At 50.8% G+C, this 23,054-nt stretch overlaps 1 protein-coding gene across 1 annotated transcript in view; it reads right to left on the reverse strand.

Moving 5' to 3' along the window:
* PAX8 (paired box 8) overlaps nucleotides 1-23,054 on the reverse strand; it is a 56,107-nt gene continuing 33,053 nt past the window's right edge. The window contains exons 4-12 of the mRNA NM_001389220.1: nucleotides 22,280-22,477; nucleotides 20,812-20,900; nucleotides 20,378-20,503; nucleotides 19,939-20,114; nucleotides 15,283-15,406; nucleotides 14,665-14,874; nucleotides 7,871-7,972; nucleotides 1,542-1,628; nucleotides 1-77 (exon numbers count right to left, since the gene is read on the reverse strand). Coding sequence (NP_001376149.1) covers nucleotides 1-77; nucleotides 1,542-1,628; nucleotides 7,871-7,972; nucleotides 14,665-14,874; nucleotides 15,283-15,406; nucleotides 19,939-20,114; nucleotides 20,378-20,503; nucleotides 20,812-20,900; nucleotides 22,280-22,477 — 1,189 coding nt within the window. The remainder of the gene's footprint in view (nucleotides 78-1,541; nucleotides 1,629-7,870; nucleotides 7,973-14,664; nucleotides 14,875-15,282; nucleotides 15,407-19,938; nucleotides 20,115-20,377; nucleotides 20,504-20,811; nucleotides 20,901-22,279; nucleotides 22,478-23,054) is intronic.

The following is a 23,054-nucleotide window of genomic DNA, read 5'->3' on the forward strand; positions in this document are numbered from 1 at the left end:
CTACAGATGGTCAAAGGCCGTGGCGGTGGTGGGTGGCGCACTTGGCCTTGATGTGGAACTGTAATAATATGGGGAACCTGGACATGTTAAAAAAAAAAATAACAACAACACTGCTGGTCAGAAGGGGAAATTGCACCATAGCCTCTCCTGCATCTGCTAACCTTGAAGACAACACAAGTTAATCATCTACCCCTCTGGCCTATCTGATCATCAAAGATTAACTCCTCTCTGGCCCTATTTCCTCCTTCTCTGGCCTCACCTTTGGGTTTCTGGCCAGAATGAGAACTGTGGCTTCTTGCCCCTCCTCCCATGACTGCTTTGACCTTCAACACCCTCGTTTCAGGGAGAGGGCAATTGAGAGCAGTTGCATCTGGAATCTTGGAGAACCAAGCACACTGGGGGGTCCCTGTGGCCTTCCCCAACCTTACCCAAATAGTGCGAGGTCAGAAAAGTTTCCTTTTAGGGCCAAGGATTAGAATCCTGACTGGCCACGGAGGATGTGTATTTGAGGGCCTCCACGGGGAGGCTCTGCCCACCTGAAGGATGGGCAGCCCAGGTAGGCTTGGCAGGGAGGTGTCCTGCCACCTGGCCCAGCTCAGCCCCCTTCATTCCTTTCTGGCGCAACTGAACAGAAAAGTGGCTTGCAGTTGAACCCATCTGGCAAACCCAGGTTAGCAACTCTCCCAGTCATTTCTGGAATGCCAAGAGGTAATGGCAGGAGAGGGGAGGTGGGTCCTAGGAAATGGATGGTCCTACCTGGCCTGTGATGGCACCCATGGGTGGGCCACACTTGCTCCATTGCTTCTCTTGGGCTCAGATTTGCTCTGAGACCCTCAAGGGAGACTCTAGTGGAATTCCTCAAGTTCCCCATTTATGGGGCTTGGTTTCCTAAAAAAGCGTCTCTACCCAGCCTATAGCCCCAGGGCAAGAGAGGAGTGAAGAGTAGCCCAGAGCTTACTCTCTGGATCTCCCTCCCAAAGGGTGCCCATTCACATCTCAAGCCAAATATCAGACACATGAACAAAAGATCCCAGTGGAAGGGTTTCCGCGTGGAATAATGAGCTCTGGGGCACCACTTAGATGGTTAATGTGTGCGACAGGCTGGCCCTGTTTGCCAACAGCATGCTCCCAGGCAGGAGGGCAGTTGGTGCTCCTGCAGGGCGCCCCCACTTCAGTGTCCCTGCTGCTGGACTATGAGCCCCTGAAGGCAAGAAGTCCACTCTGAGACGTTTCTTGAGTTCACCCTTGCCCTCCCAAGGCCTGAGCCCCAAATCTTATGAAAAACAGATTTCAGAGACATGGCCTCAGGCAGTAAGAGAGAGAATGATGCAGAGAAGTCTCCTGCTTATGTGCTCTCCCTCCAAACAGCCGGGTCCTCTGCCTTCCCTCCACCTGCTTGGACTGCCAAGAACACCTGTCTCCCCAGGCCCTCCATTTAACCTGGGCATCCTGGCTGCCTTTGAGGCAGACTTTCGGCCCCGCCTTGTCCCCCAACCTTGCCCCACGTAGCAGAGGGCCTGGGTGACCCCAGGGGGACTTACTCAGCAAGCTGGAGTTGGGGAAACGCCAGGCCTCGCCGTAGGAGGAGTAGGGGGTGTGGCCGTAGGCATTGCCAGAGTATTCGCTTCCTGTTGGAGGCACACAGGTGAGAGGCCTGTGAGGTGGACACACCAATGTAGGCTTGGGGGTCTGGGACGAGGGTCTGCAGGGCTGGGCACTGGGCCCGGGGACAGCATGAGCTCAGAGGCCTCTTGATCCACTCTTCGGGGGCCCTTAAGTCTGCATCAGTTTGGACAGGGCCCTTTATCGCCAGGTATCAGGGTCACTGCCCTGACAAGCTCAGACCTCCCAGCTATCCCAGGAAGGAGGGAATACTATAATGCCCGTCTTCCAGGTAAAGAAGCTAAGCCTTGGAGATCTGAAGAAGCTCACACAGCAGAAGGGTTTGGTGGTGTTTGGAAACTGTGCTGTGACTCCTAGCGCCCAGGTTCTAGCCACCTTTTCTGCTGCCTGGACCTCCGGCAGAAGGCTGTTCCAGAAGGGGCTGAAGGGAGTGAGAGAGGTCAGAAACAGCAGGAGGAGGAATCAGCATTTATAGACTTTTTAGCCTCCCTAGGTCTGAGTTTGTTAGGGACGGGTGTGTGGGGGGCAGTGGCAGTGAGGGGAGGGGTGCAGGGGATTAGGGGAAGGAGCAGAGGGAAGAGCCCTGCAGGGCGCCGACCTCTGTGTCCTGGGACTTGTTCTGAGGACGCCCCCACTCCCATTCCATTTGCACTTGAAGCAAACTCAGTGCATGAATTTAAACAAAGTAAATCAGATCACCAGGAGTCACAGACGTCACTTGGCTCCCAATAGCAGATGAGATTTTGAAAGGTAGTCCGGACATTGGGTGAGAAATCAGATCACCTCTGTGAGTGAGTTTTTGGGTTTACCAAAGGCATGATTTTCCAAAGAAATCTAGTAAGGATTCCCTTAAACAACAGCAACAAAGCCATGCAGACCAGTCCATTACCATCGGTACTTGGTAGGGAGCTTAAAGTCTGCAAAACGCTTTCCCACACACTAGGCTCCCTTATCCTCAAGCATCATATGAAGCACCCATTAATACCACCAATTTCTAGAAGATGAGTGCGGCAGGATTAAGCAGTTTCCCTCAAATCACAGCGTTGGTAAATGGCAGAGTAGAACTTGACCTTAGGGCTCTTAACTCTGGATTCCAGATAATCCCTTTATGTGTTTCTGAGCCAATTACCTCTCCAAAGCCAGGTTCCTGCCAACTCTGCCATCCCTTGAACGTCAGCATTGCCTTTCAAAACCTCGTTGCTATTGGGAAGTGAGTGCCTTCTGTGGCTCCTGGTCTCTTTCAGACTCTGGAAAGGAAGCTTGAAAACTGCCTGGCTCTCAAGCCTGCCTGCCTGAAGTCAAATCCCTGCTCCCTACTTCCTAGCTGTGTAACCTTGGACAAGTTGCCTTGATTTCCTTATCTGTAAAATGGGGGAAAATTATTGTCCCCATCTCATGGGGTTTATTCAGGATGAAATTAAAGAATATACATTAAATGGCTAGCCCCACACTTGGTATATGAAAAGCACTCCAAAAATGCTAGCTTTTGTTATTTTCCCAATAAGCGAGTGCTAGAATAAAGCTCAACAGAGGATCACAAATGAAGAAGCTGCTCTCTAGAGAGGGAAAGACATTTGTCCCAGGTCCATGTTCAATTAGAGCTAGAACCATGGTCCCTAGCTCCTACTCCAGGGCTCTTTCTTGTAATCCAACAGTGCTAACTGTTCTCCACTTACGGCTGGTGTACCTCAGAACTGCCTGGTGTCAGAGCACCCTAGGAAGAAGTGGATTCTTTTTGGGCTCCACAGCCAGGGCCACGTGGTGCCTTTCCCTCCACCTGGTGCCAAACACTGCTGGCTCCAAAGAAATAGAGGTGGAAAATACAAAGGGCTTCCTCTCTCATTTTCTCACTTATTCATGCCTTCACTCACTCACACACTCACTTATTGAACACACATTCACCAAGTACCTATGTGCTTCAGGCACCCAGAAGGTGGCGTAGGGCTTTGGGCTCAGGAGGCAGCACACACCTGGGTGCAGCATCTTCCCAGCACAAGATCTGTCAACCAGCCTGCAGCCATGGTGGATGAAATGTCCCTGCACCCACAAAAGCCCAACCCATCCTCTTTGCTCTGCATCCCACCCCACCCCACTCACCTCTCCAAGGACTTGGCCCCTACAATCTATCCCTTCCATTTTTCTGCTTCATTGATTTCTCCCTTCCTAATTTACCACTTTCTCTAGCTGGCAAACATGCTCTGCCATCTTCTGTTTTAAAAATTGTCTCGCTGCCCCACATCCAGCTCCCTGAAGCTTTCTGTGCTTCCTGATGTCTGCCCTCACTTCCTCATTCCTGTCCAATCGGGCCAGTGATGATCCTCTGAAATCCCACAAATTCCACCCTGATCATTCCAATGGTCACTTCTAGGCCTGCTCCCCCCCCCCCCCCCTGCCAAACCTCCTTGCTGACTGTGATTCAGGTCATTGCTCCCTCTACACCTTTGGGTTTCATGATGCCTCTGCTATCAGATCCACTGTCCTCTCCCACTCACTCTCCTTGGTGGTTTCTTCTCTGCTTCAAGCTCTAAATGCTGAAGGCTTGGTTTGTGAGCCCTCTGTGATTTTCCATCCACATTCTCTTTCTAGTGATCTTGTCTAATTCCTTGGCATTAAATAACAGCTCAGTGTAATGGCTGAAATTTATGCCCTGGCCAGAATTCTTTCCTGACTTCAGACATATATCATGTGCCTACTGACTTATTAAACTGGGTATCTGGAGGTGTCTCAATTCTATTATGGCCCAATAGAATTCTTGATTTCCACCAGCCACACATTCTGCATCTTCCTCTCCAGGTCTCCCACATATATACTTGCCACCACCACCAGTCATGCATTTTCCCAAGCCCCAAGCTTAGGAGTCATCCTTGTACCCTCTATTTTGGAACCCCTATGGCCAATTCACCAGTAAGTGCTGTTGGCTGTACCACTAAATAATCCTCAGTGTCTCTTTTCTCTTCCCTCACTGCTACCTCCCCAGCTCAAGCCACCGTCATGTCTTGAATGAACAATTGAAATTGTCCCTCCTCTAATTGGTCTCTATGCTTCTACTTTTGACTATCTACAATGTGTTTTCCCAGCTGCCTGGGTAGTCTTAAAATTTGACCAAGCCACTTCCCAGATCCTCTCACTTTATAGTGTTTTCCCCATTCACTTGTTGTTCTTGGGTATACTCACCCCCTTTTTATGTGTGATCATGCTAAACTAGTTCCTGCCTTGGGGCCTTTGCACTTGCTGTTCTTTTGGGCTGGGGATGGTTTGCTCCAGTTTATCACTTGGCTGACCACTTTGAACACCTTCTCAGAGAGGTTTCTCCTGTTCATCCAATCTAAAGTAGTTATCTCCTCTCCCTGTGGCTCTTTATGACATCATTCTATTTTATTGTCTTCATGGCACTTATCATTATCTGAAATTATCTTGTTTATTAATTCATTGACTTGTTTACTGTACTTTTTTTCTCCATTGTTAGGTTGTAAGCTCCATGAATAGAGGGACCTGCCTTGTTCAAGGCTATATCCCCCAGCATCCTATACCATAGTACTCAACCAGTTTTTACTAGGTGAAAAAGAGGTGAATGTATGGAAGGATGCAAGAATGGTTGAAAGATTGGGTAAGGATGGAGGATGGGAAGATGGGTAGGTGAAGGAATGGATGTGTGGAAGCATATATGGATAGACAGATAGATGAATGGATGGATAGATGGTTAGATGGGTGAAGTGGATGAGTGGATGGAAGCATGGATGGATCAATGAAAGGATGGATCTAAGGAAGGACGGATAGATGAATGGATAGAAGGAACAATGGATGGGAAGAAAGAAGAATGGAAAGATGGATGATGGAAGGATGGAAAAATGGGTAAGAAGATTCACGGATAGATGGAAAAATGTGTATAAAGATGCATGGATGGAAAGCTGGGTAGATGGATGGATGGATCCATCTATCTGGAGTTGCCAGTTCAGCCCTAGAGCTGGTGTGAGGGTCATCAACTCTGTTAATGGGGCAGGAGCAACTACCACCACTATGAGAAGGCAAAACAGAAGATGAGTGGATACGAGAAGTCTGTCCTGGTCCTGTTCTTGTGTTGCTTTCTTATAGCTTGTGTTGTTATTTCTAGTATTATGGGAGGCAGTGTGGTATGGTAGAAAGAGCCCCAGATTTGAATTCAAAAAGACCTGTGTTAATGAACAGCTCAGCCACGTAGTATAGTTCATTAAGACCCTCAACACACTAAGCTTGTTTCCTTATCTTTATTAAACTAGAATAATATCAGCCTCCTAGTCTTATGTGAGGATTAAACAAGAAAGTTATATCTATGAATGACCAGGCACACAGAAGTACATAATAAATTATCTTTGCCTTCCTTCCACTAATGATTGAGGAATGTCATTAGCATGCCTTGTTTTAAGCCTGTATTCTGAACCTGGCACGCAGTAGGTGCTCAGTGAAGGTTTATTAATTGTAATGGAAGGAATCGCCATTCAGTTCACTGGGAGATTGTGGCTACTGGTAAGGGATGGACGAATAATATTTTATGAAAAAAACAGTTCCTTAAGAATTCATTTGTACCATGGAGTTCCTAGGAACCAGATGATGCATTTAAATAGTATTGCATTTTCTGAAAACTAATTTACACATAACTTAGTGGGGAGCCCATGCCCTGTGTAAGGCAAGGTCCACCCCTTTTTGCAATTCACTGGTAGTTGATGCTACACTTGTGCTATTTTTTTCCACAACACTCACTCAGGATGAGATCTTTCTGGAAACACCTGGGGGCCTTTGATGAGAGGCCCAAACCTTCTAGCTACCTCACAGGTCAAACTCCAGGCCCCAGGACCCCCTTGCCCTGGGCCTGGCCCCAGGGAATGATTCATAATTAAGAGAAAAGCCCTGTGCTTTATGTTTCCTCCTCCTCCTCTAAGCAGGCGGCAGGGGAAGGTGGAGAGGTTGGAAGGGGGATGGGGGGAGCCGACTGGAGCCTGGGATTTTGATTGAGAGGCCCCATTATCCACACTCTTAAAAAAATAACCGAATCTTTTCCTTTTTTATCTTGACCAATCTCATTTCACGCTCCAGAAGAGGAAAGGAGGGAGGGAGGGAGTCCAGGGCCAGGAGGGAGAGAGGAGTCAGTATTCTGTATTTTCAACGCTGCATTAAGCACATCGCCACGGTAACCAGGCAGCAACAAGTGCCAGCTCAGCAGGTTCCCAGGGAGTGCAGAGACCTCCTTCCCTCCCCCTTCTCCCTCTCCCTCCCTCTACCCAGGAGAGCCCAGCCCACCTGCAGCACAGGGAACCCAGAGTGGGTGGCTGGCAAAGAATAACCTCTGTCAGGGAGGGAGGGAAGCAGGCCTGGGTGAATGTGCTAAGTCTCTGGGGTCAGAGCCATGGAGGCTGACCCACGGTTGGCATGGGGGTCACAGATGCCCTGATTCAGAGCCTGTTCTAGAAGCTCCAGGTCCTGGGCCTCTAGAGGCAGTAGAAATGACTCGATTCTGCTCTATCCACCCTTGGGTCCTTCCCATGTGGTTCCTAAAAAAGTGAGTGTGACTCTAACAAAGACATTCTCCTTGTCCTCCTCAGTTGCCTAGAGCTTGACACTCTGGGTCACTGTTAGGTGATGATCATGCTGGTAGACAAGGAACCCAAAGGACTGGCAGGCAGGAATCCAAGACAATCCAAATGATGATGGAGAAATCCTCCCAGCTTATCTCCCTGTAGTACCTTTGGAGTATCCAGAACTTCGGTCTCACCCATGCAGGGCTGAGTGCGGGGTGTAATGGAAGGTATATTTCAATCATCTTCAACATCATCATCACCAACACCATTCATACTCAGATTTTACAGAAAGGGCATACAGATTCATCAGAGTGAAATAACTGGGAGACCGTGGGTTGCTCAAGTGCCAGGCTGGTGTTTAGCTCATACTGTTCTGCGGACCCCTAGAGCGCTGTCCATCAAGGCTCACTGAGTCAGTGGAAGAAATGGCAGAGCTTAGATCTGAACATTGGTCTGTCTCAGGTCTGCCCATTTCATCATGAGGAATCTGGGAGCATGTGGGAAGAAGGAGGCTGAGTGGGGGAGAGTTAAGGAGCTAGAACCACAGCAAAATCCTGGCTCCAGGCATATACAAGATGTGCTCTTTGGGAAATCGATGCATGGGGCGCACCCTACCTCTCTGTCCCCTCTTGCTTCACCTTTGGCCAACACTTCCTATTTGTAGCACTCCCCTCCTGCCCAGCCCGTCCCCTTACCTGCCACCATGCCTGCGATGGCAGAAGAGGCATAGCTGCCCTGTCCACTGGTGGGGATGTGGGGTGGGTATCCGGGCAGTGTGGGTCCCACCATCTCTCTCCCTGGAAAAACACAGCAAGGAGCCATTAGTTAGGCCATCGTGGGTTCTTGCACTTCTTGTCTTGCTTCCCTGAGGCTCAGCAAGTCTTTCCTCATGCCATGGCCACTCTCTCCAAAGCCATTCTCCAGAACCCACTTCCCCCTCCTCCGTCCTCTGAGTTCAAGCTTCTGCCTGTGTCTGGCCTTCCAGAGGACACAGGCTCCACCACACAGGGAGCACTGCCTATTGCAGTCCTGTACTGTGGCCCGTCCTCCAATGATTTTATTTGCATGAATCTTAATTCACCCATAAAAATGTCATGGTATTGGAGGAAGACTGGGGCTTGGTCTTCTGGGTCTTTGTTATCCCTTGGTGTCCAGCACAGCAGTGGGTGCAGCTGGCCTAAGTAATACATTAGAGGCTACTGGGCTCAGACCTTATGCTCTTCCAGCCCCAGCTCTGAGGATCAAGAACAAGGCCCTACAAGGGATGGCCCAGGTGTGGCCTTTTGGTCACCATCCTTAACTACCCTTCTTGGACCTGTGGCAGACATTGCTAATCAATCACTGTACTCTTTTCCAGTGGACCAGAGAGGGCATTGGTCTCTTCAACCTGGCCTTCCAGGTGGATACAACCTATCAGAGCTGTAAAGGACACAAAATCTATTGGCTATTCCTGACCTAGAAAGGAGATGTGGGCTGAGAGATATTTAGTGTTTATACATGAACATGAACCACATATCTGCCAAGTCCATTCCTGAAAGGGGAAAAAAACATTTTCAGCCAAACAGGCACCCATCTCTCTCTATCATTTGTAGGTAATGCCCTTGCCTTGGTGGCAGCGAGGCAGCTCTGTAGAGACCTGATTTCCCTGGCTCCACCTCTTCCTTACACCTGGAAGTCGAGCCTTCCCGTTTTGGAGGCTCCATCTGACTAGGTGAGTTTCTTCCAGAGCCGAGATATCCTGCAGGCCCAGATCAGACTCTCCCTCACCCAAAGATCTTTGGCAATACAACCTGGTTTGCCCACACCTGTCCAGGTTATGACCACTGTCCCAGCATATTTATTAATAATGTCCATTTCACTCTCAAATGCCCCAGTGTGAATGATGAATTATTTTGTCATCGCAGCTCTTGGTGATACTTAAAGGCTTTCTCAGCTTCAGCACCACTGAATTGGGGCTAGATAACTCTTTGTGTGGGGCCATCCTATGCACTGCAGGATGCTCAGCAGCATCCGTGGTATCAACTCACTAGATGTCAGTAGCAGTTCCCACACCGCAGTGTGACAATCGTAAATATCTTCAAATATTGCCTTATGTAAAATCACCCTGAGTTGAGAATCTCTCTCAACTCAATTGAACAGAATCTCTCTGTTCAATTTCTCTCTGTTTCAATTTTTCTGACCATTTTACCCAAATGCCTCTGCTTCTTCCATGCTGAGGGCTATTTTTCTCCTAGGGCTTATATGGACTCCCTGTAAGCCTGTCAACCAACTTGCCAAGGTCATCCCCTCTACATTACTGCTTGTCCCACTTTTCTCCCTGAGGTCCCCCCAGGGTCCTACATGCTTTGAACTCTTCAGGGGGTAGCCAGGAATATTAAAAGGGAAGGTATGTCCTGTGGAATTTTATGAGTTGTCAATACCAGAGTGACAAAGTCTTACCTCTTACCCTGAAGACAACTTGTGCATTCAGTAAAGATTTATTAGTAAGTATAATGTCCTAGGCACTTTTTCTGAGTACTGGGGATACAGCAGTGAGTAAGAATGCTAAGTTAGCAAGACCAGCCATTAAATCAAGATGGGGCATGAGCTGGGATGAGCATGTGGAGCCAAGCCTAGGGATTAACAAACAAGACCACGCCTTCTGGTCTTCTGCTCTTTCTCTGGATGGAAGGGTCTAGGAAGCAGAGGACCTCAGTCCTTATCCTGCTTCTATAGCTAATTTTCCAAATGCCCTTCAACCAGCCACCTATGTGCCCAAGCTTGTTTCTTCATGTGCAAAATGTGAGAAAAAGAGTAAGAGTAGCCTTGTGCACCTTATTACTACTGCTATGGTGTTATCAGCATAATTCAGAGCCAGGGTTTCATGTTACAGGTGGGCACTGAGTGGTGCAATGGACAAATTCCATAAATTGTGACATGTCATGGGAACCATTATAGAATAAGTCCTATTTGAAATGAGCCATCAGTGATCATTATTTAAAACTATGTGATTGTTTTCATAAAAATGAATATCACCTCCTAATTTGTTTGACTTCTAGTATGAAGGGCAGCTATGGTTGGTGTTGGACCAAAGAGGGTGAAATCTACTGGAATTTTATAGGTGGGTTCAGTTCAATTGACCCAAAGTCCCGAACAAATGAAGGATTGGAAACCCAGGTGAGGCAAGGAAATTTTAGTATATTTAGAAGTAGGAAAATATGCAGGATCTATACCAAGATAAAATCTGGTCTTTCTTTGAAGAAGACTGCAGTACTATCAGCTATCAGACCCAGCCCCCTCGGCCCTCAGATGAAGCACTTGGCCAGGTACTGGAGCCTATGAGAGCAAGGGGGGACAAGAAGCCTGTGAGAGCAGTAGGGATACAGAGGATAGACAGGTGCATGCATAGAAGAGTGATGGAAGACGGTGATGGCTAATTCAAGCTCGATGCCTTCTCTCTTTCCTCTTCCTGCTTCCTCCTCTGAGAGAGAGATAGAGAGAGACAGCACTTGCAGACACAATGTGTTGAGCAGGATTCTGAGGCTGCATCTGTGTCTACCGTGACTGGGGTTGGAGGTGAGGAGGTAAGTCTTGACTCTTAGGCCACCTCTTTGTTGGTACTGGCCTAGGTGCTCTCCAAGGCTCCCTTGGCCCTGGAGCCCTGTGGTCTCACACTCTCCTTTCTCTAGCCCTTCTCCATCCCTGTCCATCAACTGACCCTACTGCTTCTTGACCTTTGTGGCTCCATGGGCAGAGCACTAGGGCACGTGCTCCCCTGAAGCCACAAATTAATGAAGTCACAGTTGCCCTGTGGGACCCCATCCCATGAAACTAGCCCTTAGACTGCTCTTAGATAAAAATTCATCAACCTCACTCACTTAAATTCTGAGATTTTAATCTTCATCTCTCCTTGGTCACCAAATTTTCTCCCAGTGGGGCAGAGGTTTCTGAATCAAATGCTGGAGGAGACCCCAAAAGTGTCCATGAAACTTGGCCCTCCTGGAAAGCCTAGGAGGACTTTCTATAGGATGGCTCTCACCCAGCATGTGGTACCTTAAACTCTCCTATCAATCCTTCAAAACTTTGTTTCAGTTCCTTAAATACATGGTTTCTTCCAAAAAGCCGAGAACCTCACAACCTTCTCAGAAATGAAGCCACAGAAGCCATGAGGTAGATGCACTCCAAAATGGCCTGTGACTTTTAATTGACTTACTTATTTTTAAGGCTCTTCATCACTAGTTTCTTTGATTTGTAACTCCTCTGTACTCAAATATATCTCAACATGGCCTTGTTTTTCAGAAGGTGATGTAGACACAGGTCCATGTTGGCTGGCTGTGAAGTGGGGTTCTATAAGAAAACACTAGCACCCCAGAAATATTGGTAAATGTTCTAAATATTGGGGGCATTCCTTGGAGGAATTCAGAGGGTAGAGGTGATTTCAGACAATTTTATTTGCCCACTTTGATGTCTGCCCTCTATGTGACCCTTTTCAATTCCTTATCTTGTTCTGATAGCAAAGAAAATTTATAGCAATCCAGAAATCTCTTTGGCAGGACTAAATATAATTCCTCACAAAAGAATGGAGGCGGGTAATGGACTGTTTGATGATAAAACCAAACTCAGAGCTTTCTGATCAGCTGAGCTGGAATCAGCCCTGAAACATCCAGGGCAGGGACAACCTCGATATCACTCTTACAAGTGTGTGGGGACCCAGACTGGGGCATTTGAAGGGAAATGGCAGGAATATTAGGGGCAATCCTATTGTTTCCCAAACTCTGATGCTTCTTCTTTTTCTGAGTTGGGAGAAGCTGAGACTTAGAAGGGCAGTCACCCTGGAAATTGTGCTATCAAAGCCACTGGGTGAGGAATAGAAGTGACCCCAGGAGGAGACCATGAAGCAGCAGGGAGGGTCCTTAGGAAGCCACTCAGAGGAGGAGAGCCAGGAGGGCTCTGGGAGGTGAGGGCCAAGCTGAATCTGGAATGAAAACTCACCTGGCCTGCCTATTCCTCTTGTCTGCAGCCCTCCCTCAGAATAATTTAGTCTTGGTTACCTTTTCTTTAAGTTCACCTTTTCCTCCCTTGGATCGGTTTCTAGCCCCTCAGACTCTTGAGATCCTTCCTCCTAATTCTCCTTCTCTCTGGATGTCCTCCCAGCCTGCTCACCATGGCTCAGCCACGTGGTAGGTATTTAGGTCCCTTCTTGACCATAGGCTGCAGGTGGACAGTCTTCAGGGAGCTCCAGTTCAACACCCTGGGCTCTGCATGGACACCAGCCATCATGTACTTGGTGCCCAAGCCACAGAGCTGGCCTTACTCTGAACTGCAGTCCTGACTTGCTTCCTGCTCTTGGCAACCTGCCTGGACCCAGTCTCTCTAAGCCTGGGCACCTCTTGCTTTTCTCAGAGCACCTGCCTTTGGTGCCACCTCAAGTTCTTGAGCTGGGCCTTGCAGCTTGGCCTCACCATTGGCTTTCACAGGGATCACACCCTGTCCCCTGGCATGTGTTGCCAGCTTCTTTACCCCATGCGGTAGATGACCTTCCAGTCTGGCAGTTGGTCTGAAGAGTAGGCATGCCTACTAAACTAAGAACTGACAGAGGTTGGAAGTGGCATCCTGGTTTGATTGCATATTGATAGGGAGTGCTTGAAGCCCTAACAGGGTGACAGAGAAGAGAGAAAGTATGGGGGCTTTGGGGTAGGGAGTTTGCTCTGGGCTGTTCCAAATATCCAAGACCACTTCCTACTGCTATCTGCCCTTCCCTCTCCACTCAAGTGGGCCTGCCAAGTCTCTGGGCAACTCACATAGTAACTGAAGTCCTGCTCCCCATTGTCACATGATTTTCCCACACCTTAGCCGTTGCCTGCCTTATTGCAGCCCTCCTGGTCGGGGCCTGCCATTCACACAAAGCAGGCAGCCTCACCCAGTGATTGGGCCTCTCCACCCCACAGTGGATGTGAGTCTCTTTACTCCCTGGCTCCCCTCTCACCCTCCCTATCCCATTTTCTCTAGCTGACATCATTCCACTCAGCTCACAGATTTTTCTCCTTTAATCACGTTGGTCAAAACAAATGACCCATCTCCACTGACTTCACCCGCTTTTGAAATTTTGAACTCTGAGTCAACATTTGCTTCCTTGCTCCATACCCCAAAACACCGCCTCTCTGCCCACACACTGGACTTCCCTTGTTAACCCTTTAACTCTGTGCCCACTCCTTCCAAGAGGGCTTCCCACATTAAATGTGGGGATACACAGAGAAAATAATCCCAGGTGCCTGCCAGACAGGATATGTAGAGTCAGTTATGAGACAGAGTCTGTGAACTTAAATTCAAGATGACCTTGGAGTCCCTCTGGGCAGGTAGAGGTCTTATTCTTCTGGTTTGGTGGTTTTCAAGTCCAAGGGCTTTCAGGGGGCATAGTCCCTACTTCAAACAGAGTAGCTCTTCATTTGTCTGGTTTGGGCACCTGGCTTCTATAAAAGCTATCATTTCAAGAGAGCTTTCTGAGGCCCAGTAAGTTGAAAACCACTGGTCCAGAGGGCTGGCTCACTTTTGGCTTCCTCCATGTGTTCTAGTTCAATGCCTTGGGCCCACATATAAAATAGTCCCATCTCTGTGGAAGCCCATCAGATATCTGAAGACTATCATGGGTCTCTGCTCCCTTTTTTCTCTCCATCTCAGGCCTTCTGCCCAAGCCAGATGTCTACCTGGACTCTTTCACCTGCTGCCCAGGCCCTGGCTGGATGGGCTCATGTCATTCTGCTAGGGAGGTCTGAGCCCTAGCCGGTGCACACAGGCTGAGCCCTCGACTCTGCCAGATGCCACATGCCTATTCAGGAACCATGACCAGGCCCTTCTCCTTCTTGGGCCTGTTCCCATCAGTATAAGGAGAGATTTGCTCTAGATGCCCCTAAGGTGCTTCCAGCTTTAAACGTTTTGAGGCCAATGAGGTTCCTGATGGGAGGTTCTCCTGTTCTCCCATCTCTCAAGCTGGTGAGTTACTCTGCTTCAGTGTTCTCCAAGGGAGACCCTGTTAAGCTGGGTACAAGGAGAGCTACACTCTGGGGATCCAATGGGGACCGACCCTCTGTTTTTTTTAAAAATTCCATCCAGAAATTGGCTACAAGAGCCAATGACTTTTTCCCTCCAAAGTTCTTTTTTGTTTCTCATCCAGACCAAGGGTTCACTGCTCTATACTGCCTGGCTCCTGGCCTTAAGGTGTCTCCTCGTCCGTGGGTCTTTGGGGCGAGGTTCTAGAAATCGGCCAGGCACCCCACTTCCTGGCATCCCCAGAGTGCCTGCCCACCCCCATGGCCGACCCCGCCGGGGCAGGGGAGCACCACATCTCGGCTTGTGCAAAAGTTGCAGGAAGATTTAGGGAAGAGAGTGACGGTGGACTGGGCCGAGGGCCGGAGAGGGGGCTGGACCCCAAAGCAGGGGATAGTGGCCGGCCCTGAGGACCCCCCTCCCTCCCCCCGCGAGAGCTGCACGGCCCGGGACCTCCCTGTCGTACCTGAGAGGAGGGCCTGGCCCGTGAACTGCCCGTACACGGAGGCAGCATGGGGAAAGGCATTGAAGGGCGGGACCGAGGCACCGGCTGGGACCCCGGCGCCGCCGACTTGCTGCAGATCCAAAAAGGCGGAGCTAGATAAAGAGGAAGGGGTGGAGCTAGAACTGGACACCTCGGGGGTTTCCTGCTTTATGGCGAAGGGTGAATGAGGATCTGCCGGAGGGAGGGAGACAACAAGGAGAGAGGGGTGTGAGATGATGGGGCGGGCACATGCACGAACCCAGCCATGAGATGTGGGGGGTGCGGGCGGGGCGCTGGGGCAGGCGGCTCCTCTCTGCGCTGGGGGCCTCGGGAGAGTGAGCGGGAGCGCGGGAGCGGGCAGCTCCGCCTCCTGCTGTGCCTCGGCGACCGGCGGGGGCTGGTGCGCCCCCCTCCCCCCCGCGGCCGGAGCAGGGCCTGGGCTGCAGGCAGGACCTGGGGACCCACCTGGAGGCCCCGGGCGGCACAGCCCACCTCTCCGCAGGCCCAGGGCCCTAGCCCCCCTCAGGGCCGGCCACACTCCGCCTTCCAGCCTTTCGGTGCAGCCGGGGCGCATGGCCCAGGACATTCCAGGCATCGTACCTGCCACCACGGGGTAGGTCTGGTGAGTCGAGAGGTTGCGCCCCAGGGGTGTATTGGAAGGGGTCAGGGTGGCCTTGCCGTCGTCCAGGGCGGCGCTGTTGAGCAGGGGCAGCGGGTAGAGGCCCTGCGGAACAAAGACAGGTCAGCGCACCCAGGCCCCTGGCAGTGGGCCTCGCCGTGGCCGCGGAGACCCAGTCTCCCGAAACACTCGCCCTTCCTCGCTGTGCCCTTCCTTGCGCTCTCTCTCAACTCCACTTAGCCCTTAAGATTCTTACTCTCCGACTCCACTCACAGCCCTACTGTTCCTAATCCCTGGCTCATAGCTTCCCCTCCTGCAGCCCTAGAATTCAGAGTCCGCTGGTGGCCTCAGGGCTTGGCTGGACTGTGCTCTCCTTCCTCCTTGTCTCCTTGTAGGTCTGGACCTACAGAGAATGAATGGGATGCAGGGCTGGAGCAGTCCGCCTGTGGCCTGGTTCAGAGGTCTTCACTGGATCCGCTAGGTTATTCCTCTTCAGATAGGAAACACAGCCGCAGGGAGACCAAGAAACTTGACACCTTCCCATAGGGGGCAGAGCCAGGACGGAAACCTAGGGGGTCCGGCTCTCAAGTCTATACTCCCAAACGGTGCACTAAACTGGATGACATCATGACCGTATCCATTTGCAAAAAGTACACATTAGAGCTTTGCTGACGTTATCCTGTCCACTGACCCCAAGGGCCCTGTGACGCGGGCAAGTAGGCAAGCAATATTGTGTCTGTTTTATATGTAGAGAGCCTGAAGCCCGGAGAGTCAAGTGTCCCAGCGAAGTATGAAACAGATACTAAACTGAGGGCATTGGATCCTGCCCCAGGTGCTCTTTCCTTCAGTAAAGTGGCAGGCATGACACCCCACCAGAGCAGGTGGCTGTCTTCTTTCTCTCCTCTATATCCAGTAAATATAAATTCACAGGTTCACCTGGAAGATGATACTTTGTTTTTGTTTTTGTTTTGTTTTTTTAAAACTTTATCAAGTACCTGTGGGGTTTTCTTTCTCCCTAGTGCAGTGATGGGTAAGTGTGCACTACCCCTCACCGTGACTCCCTCCCTTAGGACAAGACAGCACACACAAGCACACACCTGTCCCCTATACGTGGGTCACACATGTCACAAACACACTCCGTGAAGCCATGTGCAATGGTAAAATCAAGGAATGCTCTGGTTACATAACAGCTCCACTAACAGCAGTCTCTTCCAACGATTTCCACGGAGCTGGGTTCTCCAAGGGGCTGGCACTTTCTGGTTGCATGCCGGGCACTTTTGGAAGCTGCAGGCAATTCTAGAGGCCACCAGAGCACCATTATTGTTTAGCCGCAATTACTGACTAAATGGTGCTCTGGTTCCATGCTTTCAGAGGGGGCCTGCTTTGTGGCAGGGTGGAGTTGCTTAGAGCCCAGCTTAATGAAATTGAACAAAATACCTAATTTCTGGAGAGTGTAAGAAAAGTTTAAAATGCCTTATGGGTGTGTTGATTTAATAACAAATAACAAATTCCTACTCAAAATCCTACAGCTTTCCCAAATCCAGACAATTCAGTGGGGAAAAAAAATCCCCAATTCCCCCCGAAACCACCAGTCATCCCAGTCATGACTGGATTTATTTCTGGGGTTGAATTTGAACTGGAGTGCAGAGTGGCTTTGGTACTTGGGCCAATTTCAGCCCTCGGTCTACAGTGACCAGCCAAGTAGCTGTGGTCGCTGTGGCCTCTTTGAGCCGTGACTTTCTCACCTCTATGGCAGAGAATGGAATTTGTGTCCCTAGGCTGATGTAAGAGTTAAATGAGATTTCGTATATCTACATTAAACGCTTTGCAGGGAATGCCCAATACATTGCTCTAATGGGAGTTAGTATTTCCAAATTCTGGGGATCCCTGGGTGGCTCAGCGGTTTGGCGCCTGCCTTTGGCCCAGGGCGCGATCCTGGAGTCCCGGGATTGAGTCCCGCGTCAGGCTCCCGGCATGGAGCCTGCTTCTCTCTCTGCCTGTGTCTCTGCCTCTCTCTCTCTATGTCTATCATAAATAAATAAATAAATCTTTTAAAAAAAAAAGTATTTCCAAATTCTGTGAAGAGTCGTAAGCTGCAAAATTCTTGGTCTCTGTCATAATATGCACATTCTGCTGATCTGCTTCTTGTTGCACTTGTAGAATACAGGACAAAGAGCTGCTCCTAACTGTCCTGGTAGTGAAATAGCAACCAGAAGTGAGGCCACATGGTGTTTCTATTGAATACTTTCTCCCTTATTGATCTTACAGAAAAAATAGCTGTGCCTTCCCTGCCTCCTGAGGTCGCGTATGAGGACCTGTGCTTCTCTCTCTCTCTCTCTCTCTCTCTCTCTCTCTCTCTCTCTCTCGGATCCCCAGGCCTGAGGGCCTTCCTGTGTCTAGGTGAGGGCACACAGAGTATCCTTCAACAGCACAGTCCGAGTCACCAAGGGCAGGGAAGGCAGGAGCTTGGACACAAGGAGCCCTTGGCACAGGCTGCATGCTCTCTGCCCCTCACTACCTGGCCAGGTGAATGGATGAGCGAGTAGAAGATGGGCTGAGGGAGGGAATGAATCATGGATGGATACTGCTGATTGGTTTCCTTATCCATAAGATGAGCTATTCCATGGTTTGGAGCTGTTCCATGGTTTTCAAACTCTTTCTCCAGCTGACAGAAGCAGCGTGTCTAACAGAGTGCGCAAGCGGACCAGTCTGAATGAAACCAGGTCGGCAGACCTGAGCTCCACAACCATTTGCTCCCCCCAGGCTCTGTCTACCCTTCTCGGACTTGGGTTATCGGCACACAAATGGAAAGACTAGACTCCATGATCCCTGAGATCCCTGTGGCTCTAAGACTCCCCAATACCGTGATTCCCCACATGCATGTGCCAGCTTGGGGCTGGTCTCAGGGTCTCCCTGTAATCAAGCAGGGCCCTTTGGGAGCTCAGCAGTGGAGCTAAGAAATGGCTCTGTGAGCCAGAGGGTGCCAGGGTGTCAGCAGCAGGGTTTCTGTGGGACGGCTGCTCCTTGCACCCTGGGCTGTGCAGCTCCTTGCCACAGAGCAGGCTTCCCGTGAGCCCCCGGCTTCTGCTTCACTTCCCTCAGAAAGCCATGTGCCGACTCCCGGTTGAACACCAAGGCCCTCTCCCCAGGTCTGCTGACGGCCAGCTTTCTCTGCACCCCCTCGTGGTTGCCACAGCCCAGGCTGATAAAATCGCTGACGCAGATTGCCTGCCCAGCTGCAGTGCTGGCATAGGCCCAGCAGCCCAGACGGTCACTGGCAGTGGTTCAGCTGGTTATTGGCATCGTCCACATTGTCCTGCTCAGACTTTAAAGGCGTAAGGCTTGCCTCACTCCTGGACTAAATGACAGCATGAGCGAAGTGGGGTGAGCACACCCATCCTAAGGGAATTCCTTAGCTGGTTGATCCAGGGGGTAGGGGTTGGGGGTTGGGGGTGGAAGCCGTTGCTACTGTGGAGAGATACAAATGGATGGATGGTCCTGGAAGTTCTGTCAGAGTCGTGGAGTCTTTGTTGGGCTCGGGGAGACCAAGGACATCTCTGCTAGCTGTTTCCAGAAGCTGACCTACTATAAACCATTTCACCTGTCATGATCCCTGGAAATAAAAGTTCCCCTGTAACTTGCAATTTATTGTTCTGGATTTCTCAGCTCACTCACCAAGACACCTTTACTGAGTATCTGTTCTAAGAGGGGCACAATGTTAGGTGCCATAGATTAAAAGAAAGAAAGAAAGAAAGAAAGAAAGAAAGAAAGAAAGAAAGAAGAAAGAAAGAAAGAAAGAAAGAGAAAGAAAGAAAGAAAGAAGAAGAAAGAAAGAAAGAAAGAAAGAAAGAAAGAAAGAAAGAAAGAAAAAGCAAGCTTTGAAATGCTGCCCTTCCTTGTGAAACCCATGGTCTACACCTCTGTCCACTGGACAATTCAGTACATAGTGAGAAGTTGCTGGAGTGACCTGTTGGATGGGCAGAAGCACAGACAAGACAGAGATGAAGCATTGGCTGAGGGGCAGGGCATGATTCATGGGTAAGTGATGCTTGAGCTGAGTCATAATGGCCAAGCAGTACTTTTCCAGACAGAAAGGTAGAAGGAAAGGCACTCTGTAGCGGGCATGCAGTGTGTCAGTGCACAGAGGTGTGAACAAGAATGACATGCCTGGCAGCATGAGTAATGCAGTAATGCACTTGTAGGGTGTACAGGTGTGAGTGGCCAGAGGTAGGCTGGAGGTGCTGGTTGAGGTCATGGTGTGAGGCTTTGAGCTGCTGCTTTAGAGCTGTGGGACCTCCCCCTGTGGTCTGGGAGAGCCACTGAGGACAGAGGGAGGGTGCCACCTGGTTGTGTTGCTCTTTCCGAAAGGGTGGAGCTCAGAGGCTAAGGGTGAGGGGAAGGCAGGAGGGCTGTGGGGAGAAGGAGGAGGATGCCGGTATCTGGTAAAGTCAAATCTGTGTTGGGGTTGGACCTGCAGGAAGCATGTGACCCTAAGCCACGGGCACAGGTTCTGGCCACGTTGGTGGCAAGACCGCAGGCTGACTAGGAGACCAGGAGTCTTTCAGAGACTGTGCTGTGTTGCAGTCCCTGCCTGCTGCTGCTCGGCTGCTCACCTGGCTGCTCACCTGGCTGCTTACCTGCTCGCCTTTGGTGTGGCTGGGGGAGGCATAGGCCTCCGGGTAGTGCTGCCGCTCGAATGGGCACTCGAGTGGCTCAAGGTGGTGTTGGCTGAAGGCGTCCGTGCGAAGGTGCTTGCGGGGCCCGCTGCTGCTGCTCTGGGAGTCGATGCTCAGCCGGCAGCTGTCCTGGTCACCTGGCATCCCCAGGCAGGGAGAGAGCTTTCAGGGGACCCATCTACCCATGCCCCAGGCCAGAGTGGAGAGGCAGACTCAGGCTGCAGAGGGACGGGGAGGACCTGGCTCCAGGCCGTGGGACTGTGGCCAGTTAGGGACAGGCCATGTGCTGTAGGCGGGAACCCGCCGGCACCTGCAAAGTCTGGGGCCACCAATCCCCTTGGAGCCTGAGCCGATTGCCCTCCTGCACCCCCAACCTGCCCTCTGGTTCCCCAACACTCACTGTCATCCATCTTCCTCTTGCTGTCGCTGCCGGGCTGAGCAATCCCCAGGAGCCCGTTGATGGAGTAGGTGGATCCCAGGGAGTCTGACTGGGGTGACTCTGGGGGCGTGACAGCTGAACTGGGGACTGCAGTGGGATGAGAGGGAGAGGGTCAGTGCGGGGTGGGGTGTGACTCCCCCCTCAGGGTCCCTGCTGCCACGACAGAGGAGTCAGGAGGCCCGCTGGCGGGAGGGGTGCTTGGAGACATGGCTGCCTGAAGTGAGGCCACCCCTAAATACGTCAGGGCACCTTCCCTGGGACCCAGTGAGGCTCTGTCCCCGTGCAAGGGCCCAGTCCACACAGGCGGGTGTATCTCTGTGGGCCTGCATGTGACCATGTTTCTACAGATGGGTATGTGTGTGCAAGATTGAGTGTGCCCACGTGTCGGCACTCACTCAGCGTGTGTCCTGGGCTCAGGGACTTGGTGGCCACACAGCTGTCCATGGGGAGGTTGAACGGTTGCTGCACTTTGGTCCGGATGATTCTGTAAGAAGACAAAGAAGCTATTAGAGAGAAGAGGAGGAAGCTGGACTCACACTGCCCCAATCCTGTGCCTTTTTTGAGAGTGCACTTGGTTATCTTAGAGGCACCTCCAGCACAACTTGTCTATAGTTGGACTCCTGACCGGACCACACCCGGTCCTTCCCAGTGGTCCTGTTTCACAATCAGCTCCACTGGTCACTCAAGGCGGAACTGCAGGAGGGGCTTCACACCTGCCTCCCTCTCTCCTCTGTCAAACCCATCGTGAGGTTCTGTGAGTTTGACATTGTAAGCCTCTCCAGCATTGATCCGTCTCCGCATGTCACTGTCAGTCACTTAGGGCAGGCCTCCACGAGCTCTCTCCCACCAGGATCCCTCACTGGCCCACCCCTATCTGCTCTCAACCCTTTCTAATCTGTGCTCCTGATTATAGCCTGAGTAGACTTTTTGCAATGCCTCCTGCAGCCTCCTGCTTAAAGTCTGCCAACTTTCCTATGGGTCACAGGCAAGAATATGTGACATGGCCACCAGCCTCTATAGGGCAGTCTTTGCTGACATTTCCACTTCAGCTACCTCATGCCCCCCTGCCCCCAACCAACATTCTATCTGCTGGCTTTCTTTCAGCTTCCTGTCTAGGATCTGTGAGCCACAGGGCCTTTGCATATGGTGTCTCAGAGCCCCTTTCTTTGGCTCCCCTTTTCACCTAGTTAACTCTTATTCATTGTTTCTTACTCCAGGACATCTTTTCCTTCCTTCCTAAACCAAGCACCGGATGCTAGTTCACATACCTCAGGTTCCTCTCCTTGGGAGGACTGAGAGCTACATTTTAACAATTGTGTGTGGGGGCACTTGATTGGTACCTGATTAGGGTCTGTCTTCTCACTAAACTATAAGCTCCACAAGGACAAGGATTGTGGGTTCCCAAGGCCTAGCACATAATGAGTGAATTATGTATATATGAATATATGAATGAATGAGTGAAGTAAATGATTGATGGAGGCTGTGAGTGAATAATTGAATAACCGAACAATTGAGTGAATGCTTGAATGAGGGCCAGGTTAGGGGTCGTGTGGCCCAGGAAAGGATCATTCCAGGATTCTTTTGTTGAATGAAAGAGGATGTAGTGTGCGAGGTAGGAAACTACCAAAGTAGGGCCTGGGGTGGGGTGGGGTGGGGTGGGAATGTCACAGAGCAGTGGGAAGGTGTGGTACCTGCCCCGTGGCACCTGGGGTGCCTCCTGCTTAATTCTTCAGCAAGAGGCCCCTTCCTAGGCTCTATTTCCACCCAAGCCAGGTCCTTCTTCCGATCTCTGTCATGGTTCCCCCAAAGCCAGTTACCCTGTTCTCCCCCCTCTTCCTGCCCCAGCTGCTGTGTCCCTCTTACCTGTTGATAGAGCTGACACTGGGCACAGTGTCGTTGTCACAGACACCCTCAGCCAGGAGCCGGTCTCGGATCTCCCAGGCAAACATGGTAGGGTTCTGCCGTTTGTAGTCTCCAATCTTCTCCACCACCTTGGGGGTGGCCACCTTAGGCTTAGAGCCCCCTATCACTCCAGGCCGGATGCTTCCAGTCTCGTAGTACCTACTCCAATAGAGAACCCCAAAGAATTACCCAATAAGCAGGTGGGATCTTTGAGCAAGGACTTAGCCAGAGACTCCTGTTCCTCTCTGAGGCTTCTGGGGGGGAGGGGTAAAATGCACCCCCAGGGCTGGCTTTAAACACTTGATGTTCCTAGCACTGTCTGTTTCCCTTGCATGAGTAGGTTTATGCTGCTGCCAAACCAGAACCCTCTGCTAAAGACCTTACCCTGGACACCTAGCTTCTCTCTTTTTCCCTCCAGCCAGTCTCCTGTATATGAGCTCCTGCAAGAGCCACCTATGAAGCACAAAAGATTTCCCTTCTTAGAAAGGAGGTTTTGATGCACAGGCTCTGTATATACATACAGGTTCATGGCAGCGGGTTTCTCTACCCAGCTTTCCTGCATTAAAGCTTGACTTACCATTCTCAGCTATCCTGGTTTTACCCTTCCCCAGGAAGCCAGCTTGGATCATTGGGCCCTCTGCCCTGTTTCACTGGTTCACCTTTGCTCCCTTACCTTCCTCCCCTCTGGCTGGCCACTAATTTTCTACCAGATTACATGATTCAGGTTGAAGCTGTT

Source organism: Canis lupus, chromosome 17, assembly GCF_011100685.1.
Source record: "Canis lupus familiaris isolate Mischka breed German Shepherd chromosome 17, alternate assembly UU_Cfam_GSD_1.0, whole genome shotgun sequence".
Classification (NCBI taxonomy): Eukaryota; Metazoa; Chordata; class Mammalia; order Carnivora; family Canidae; genus Canis; species Canis lupus.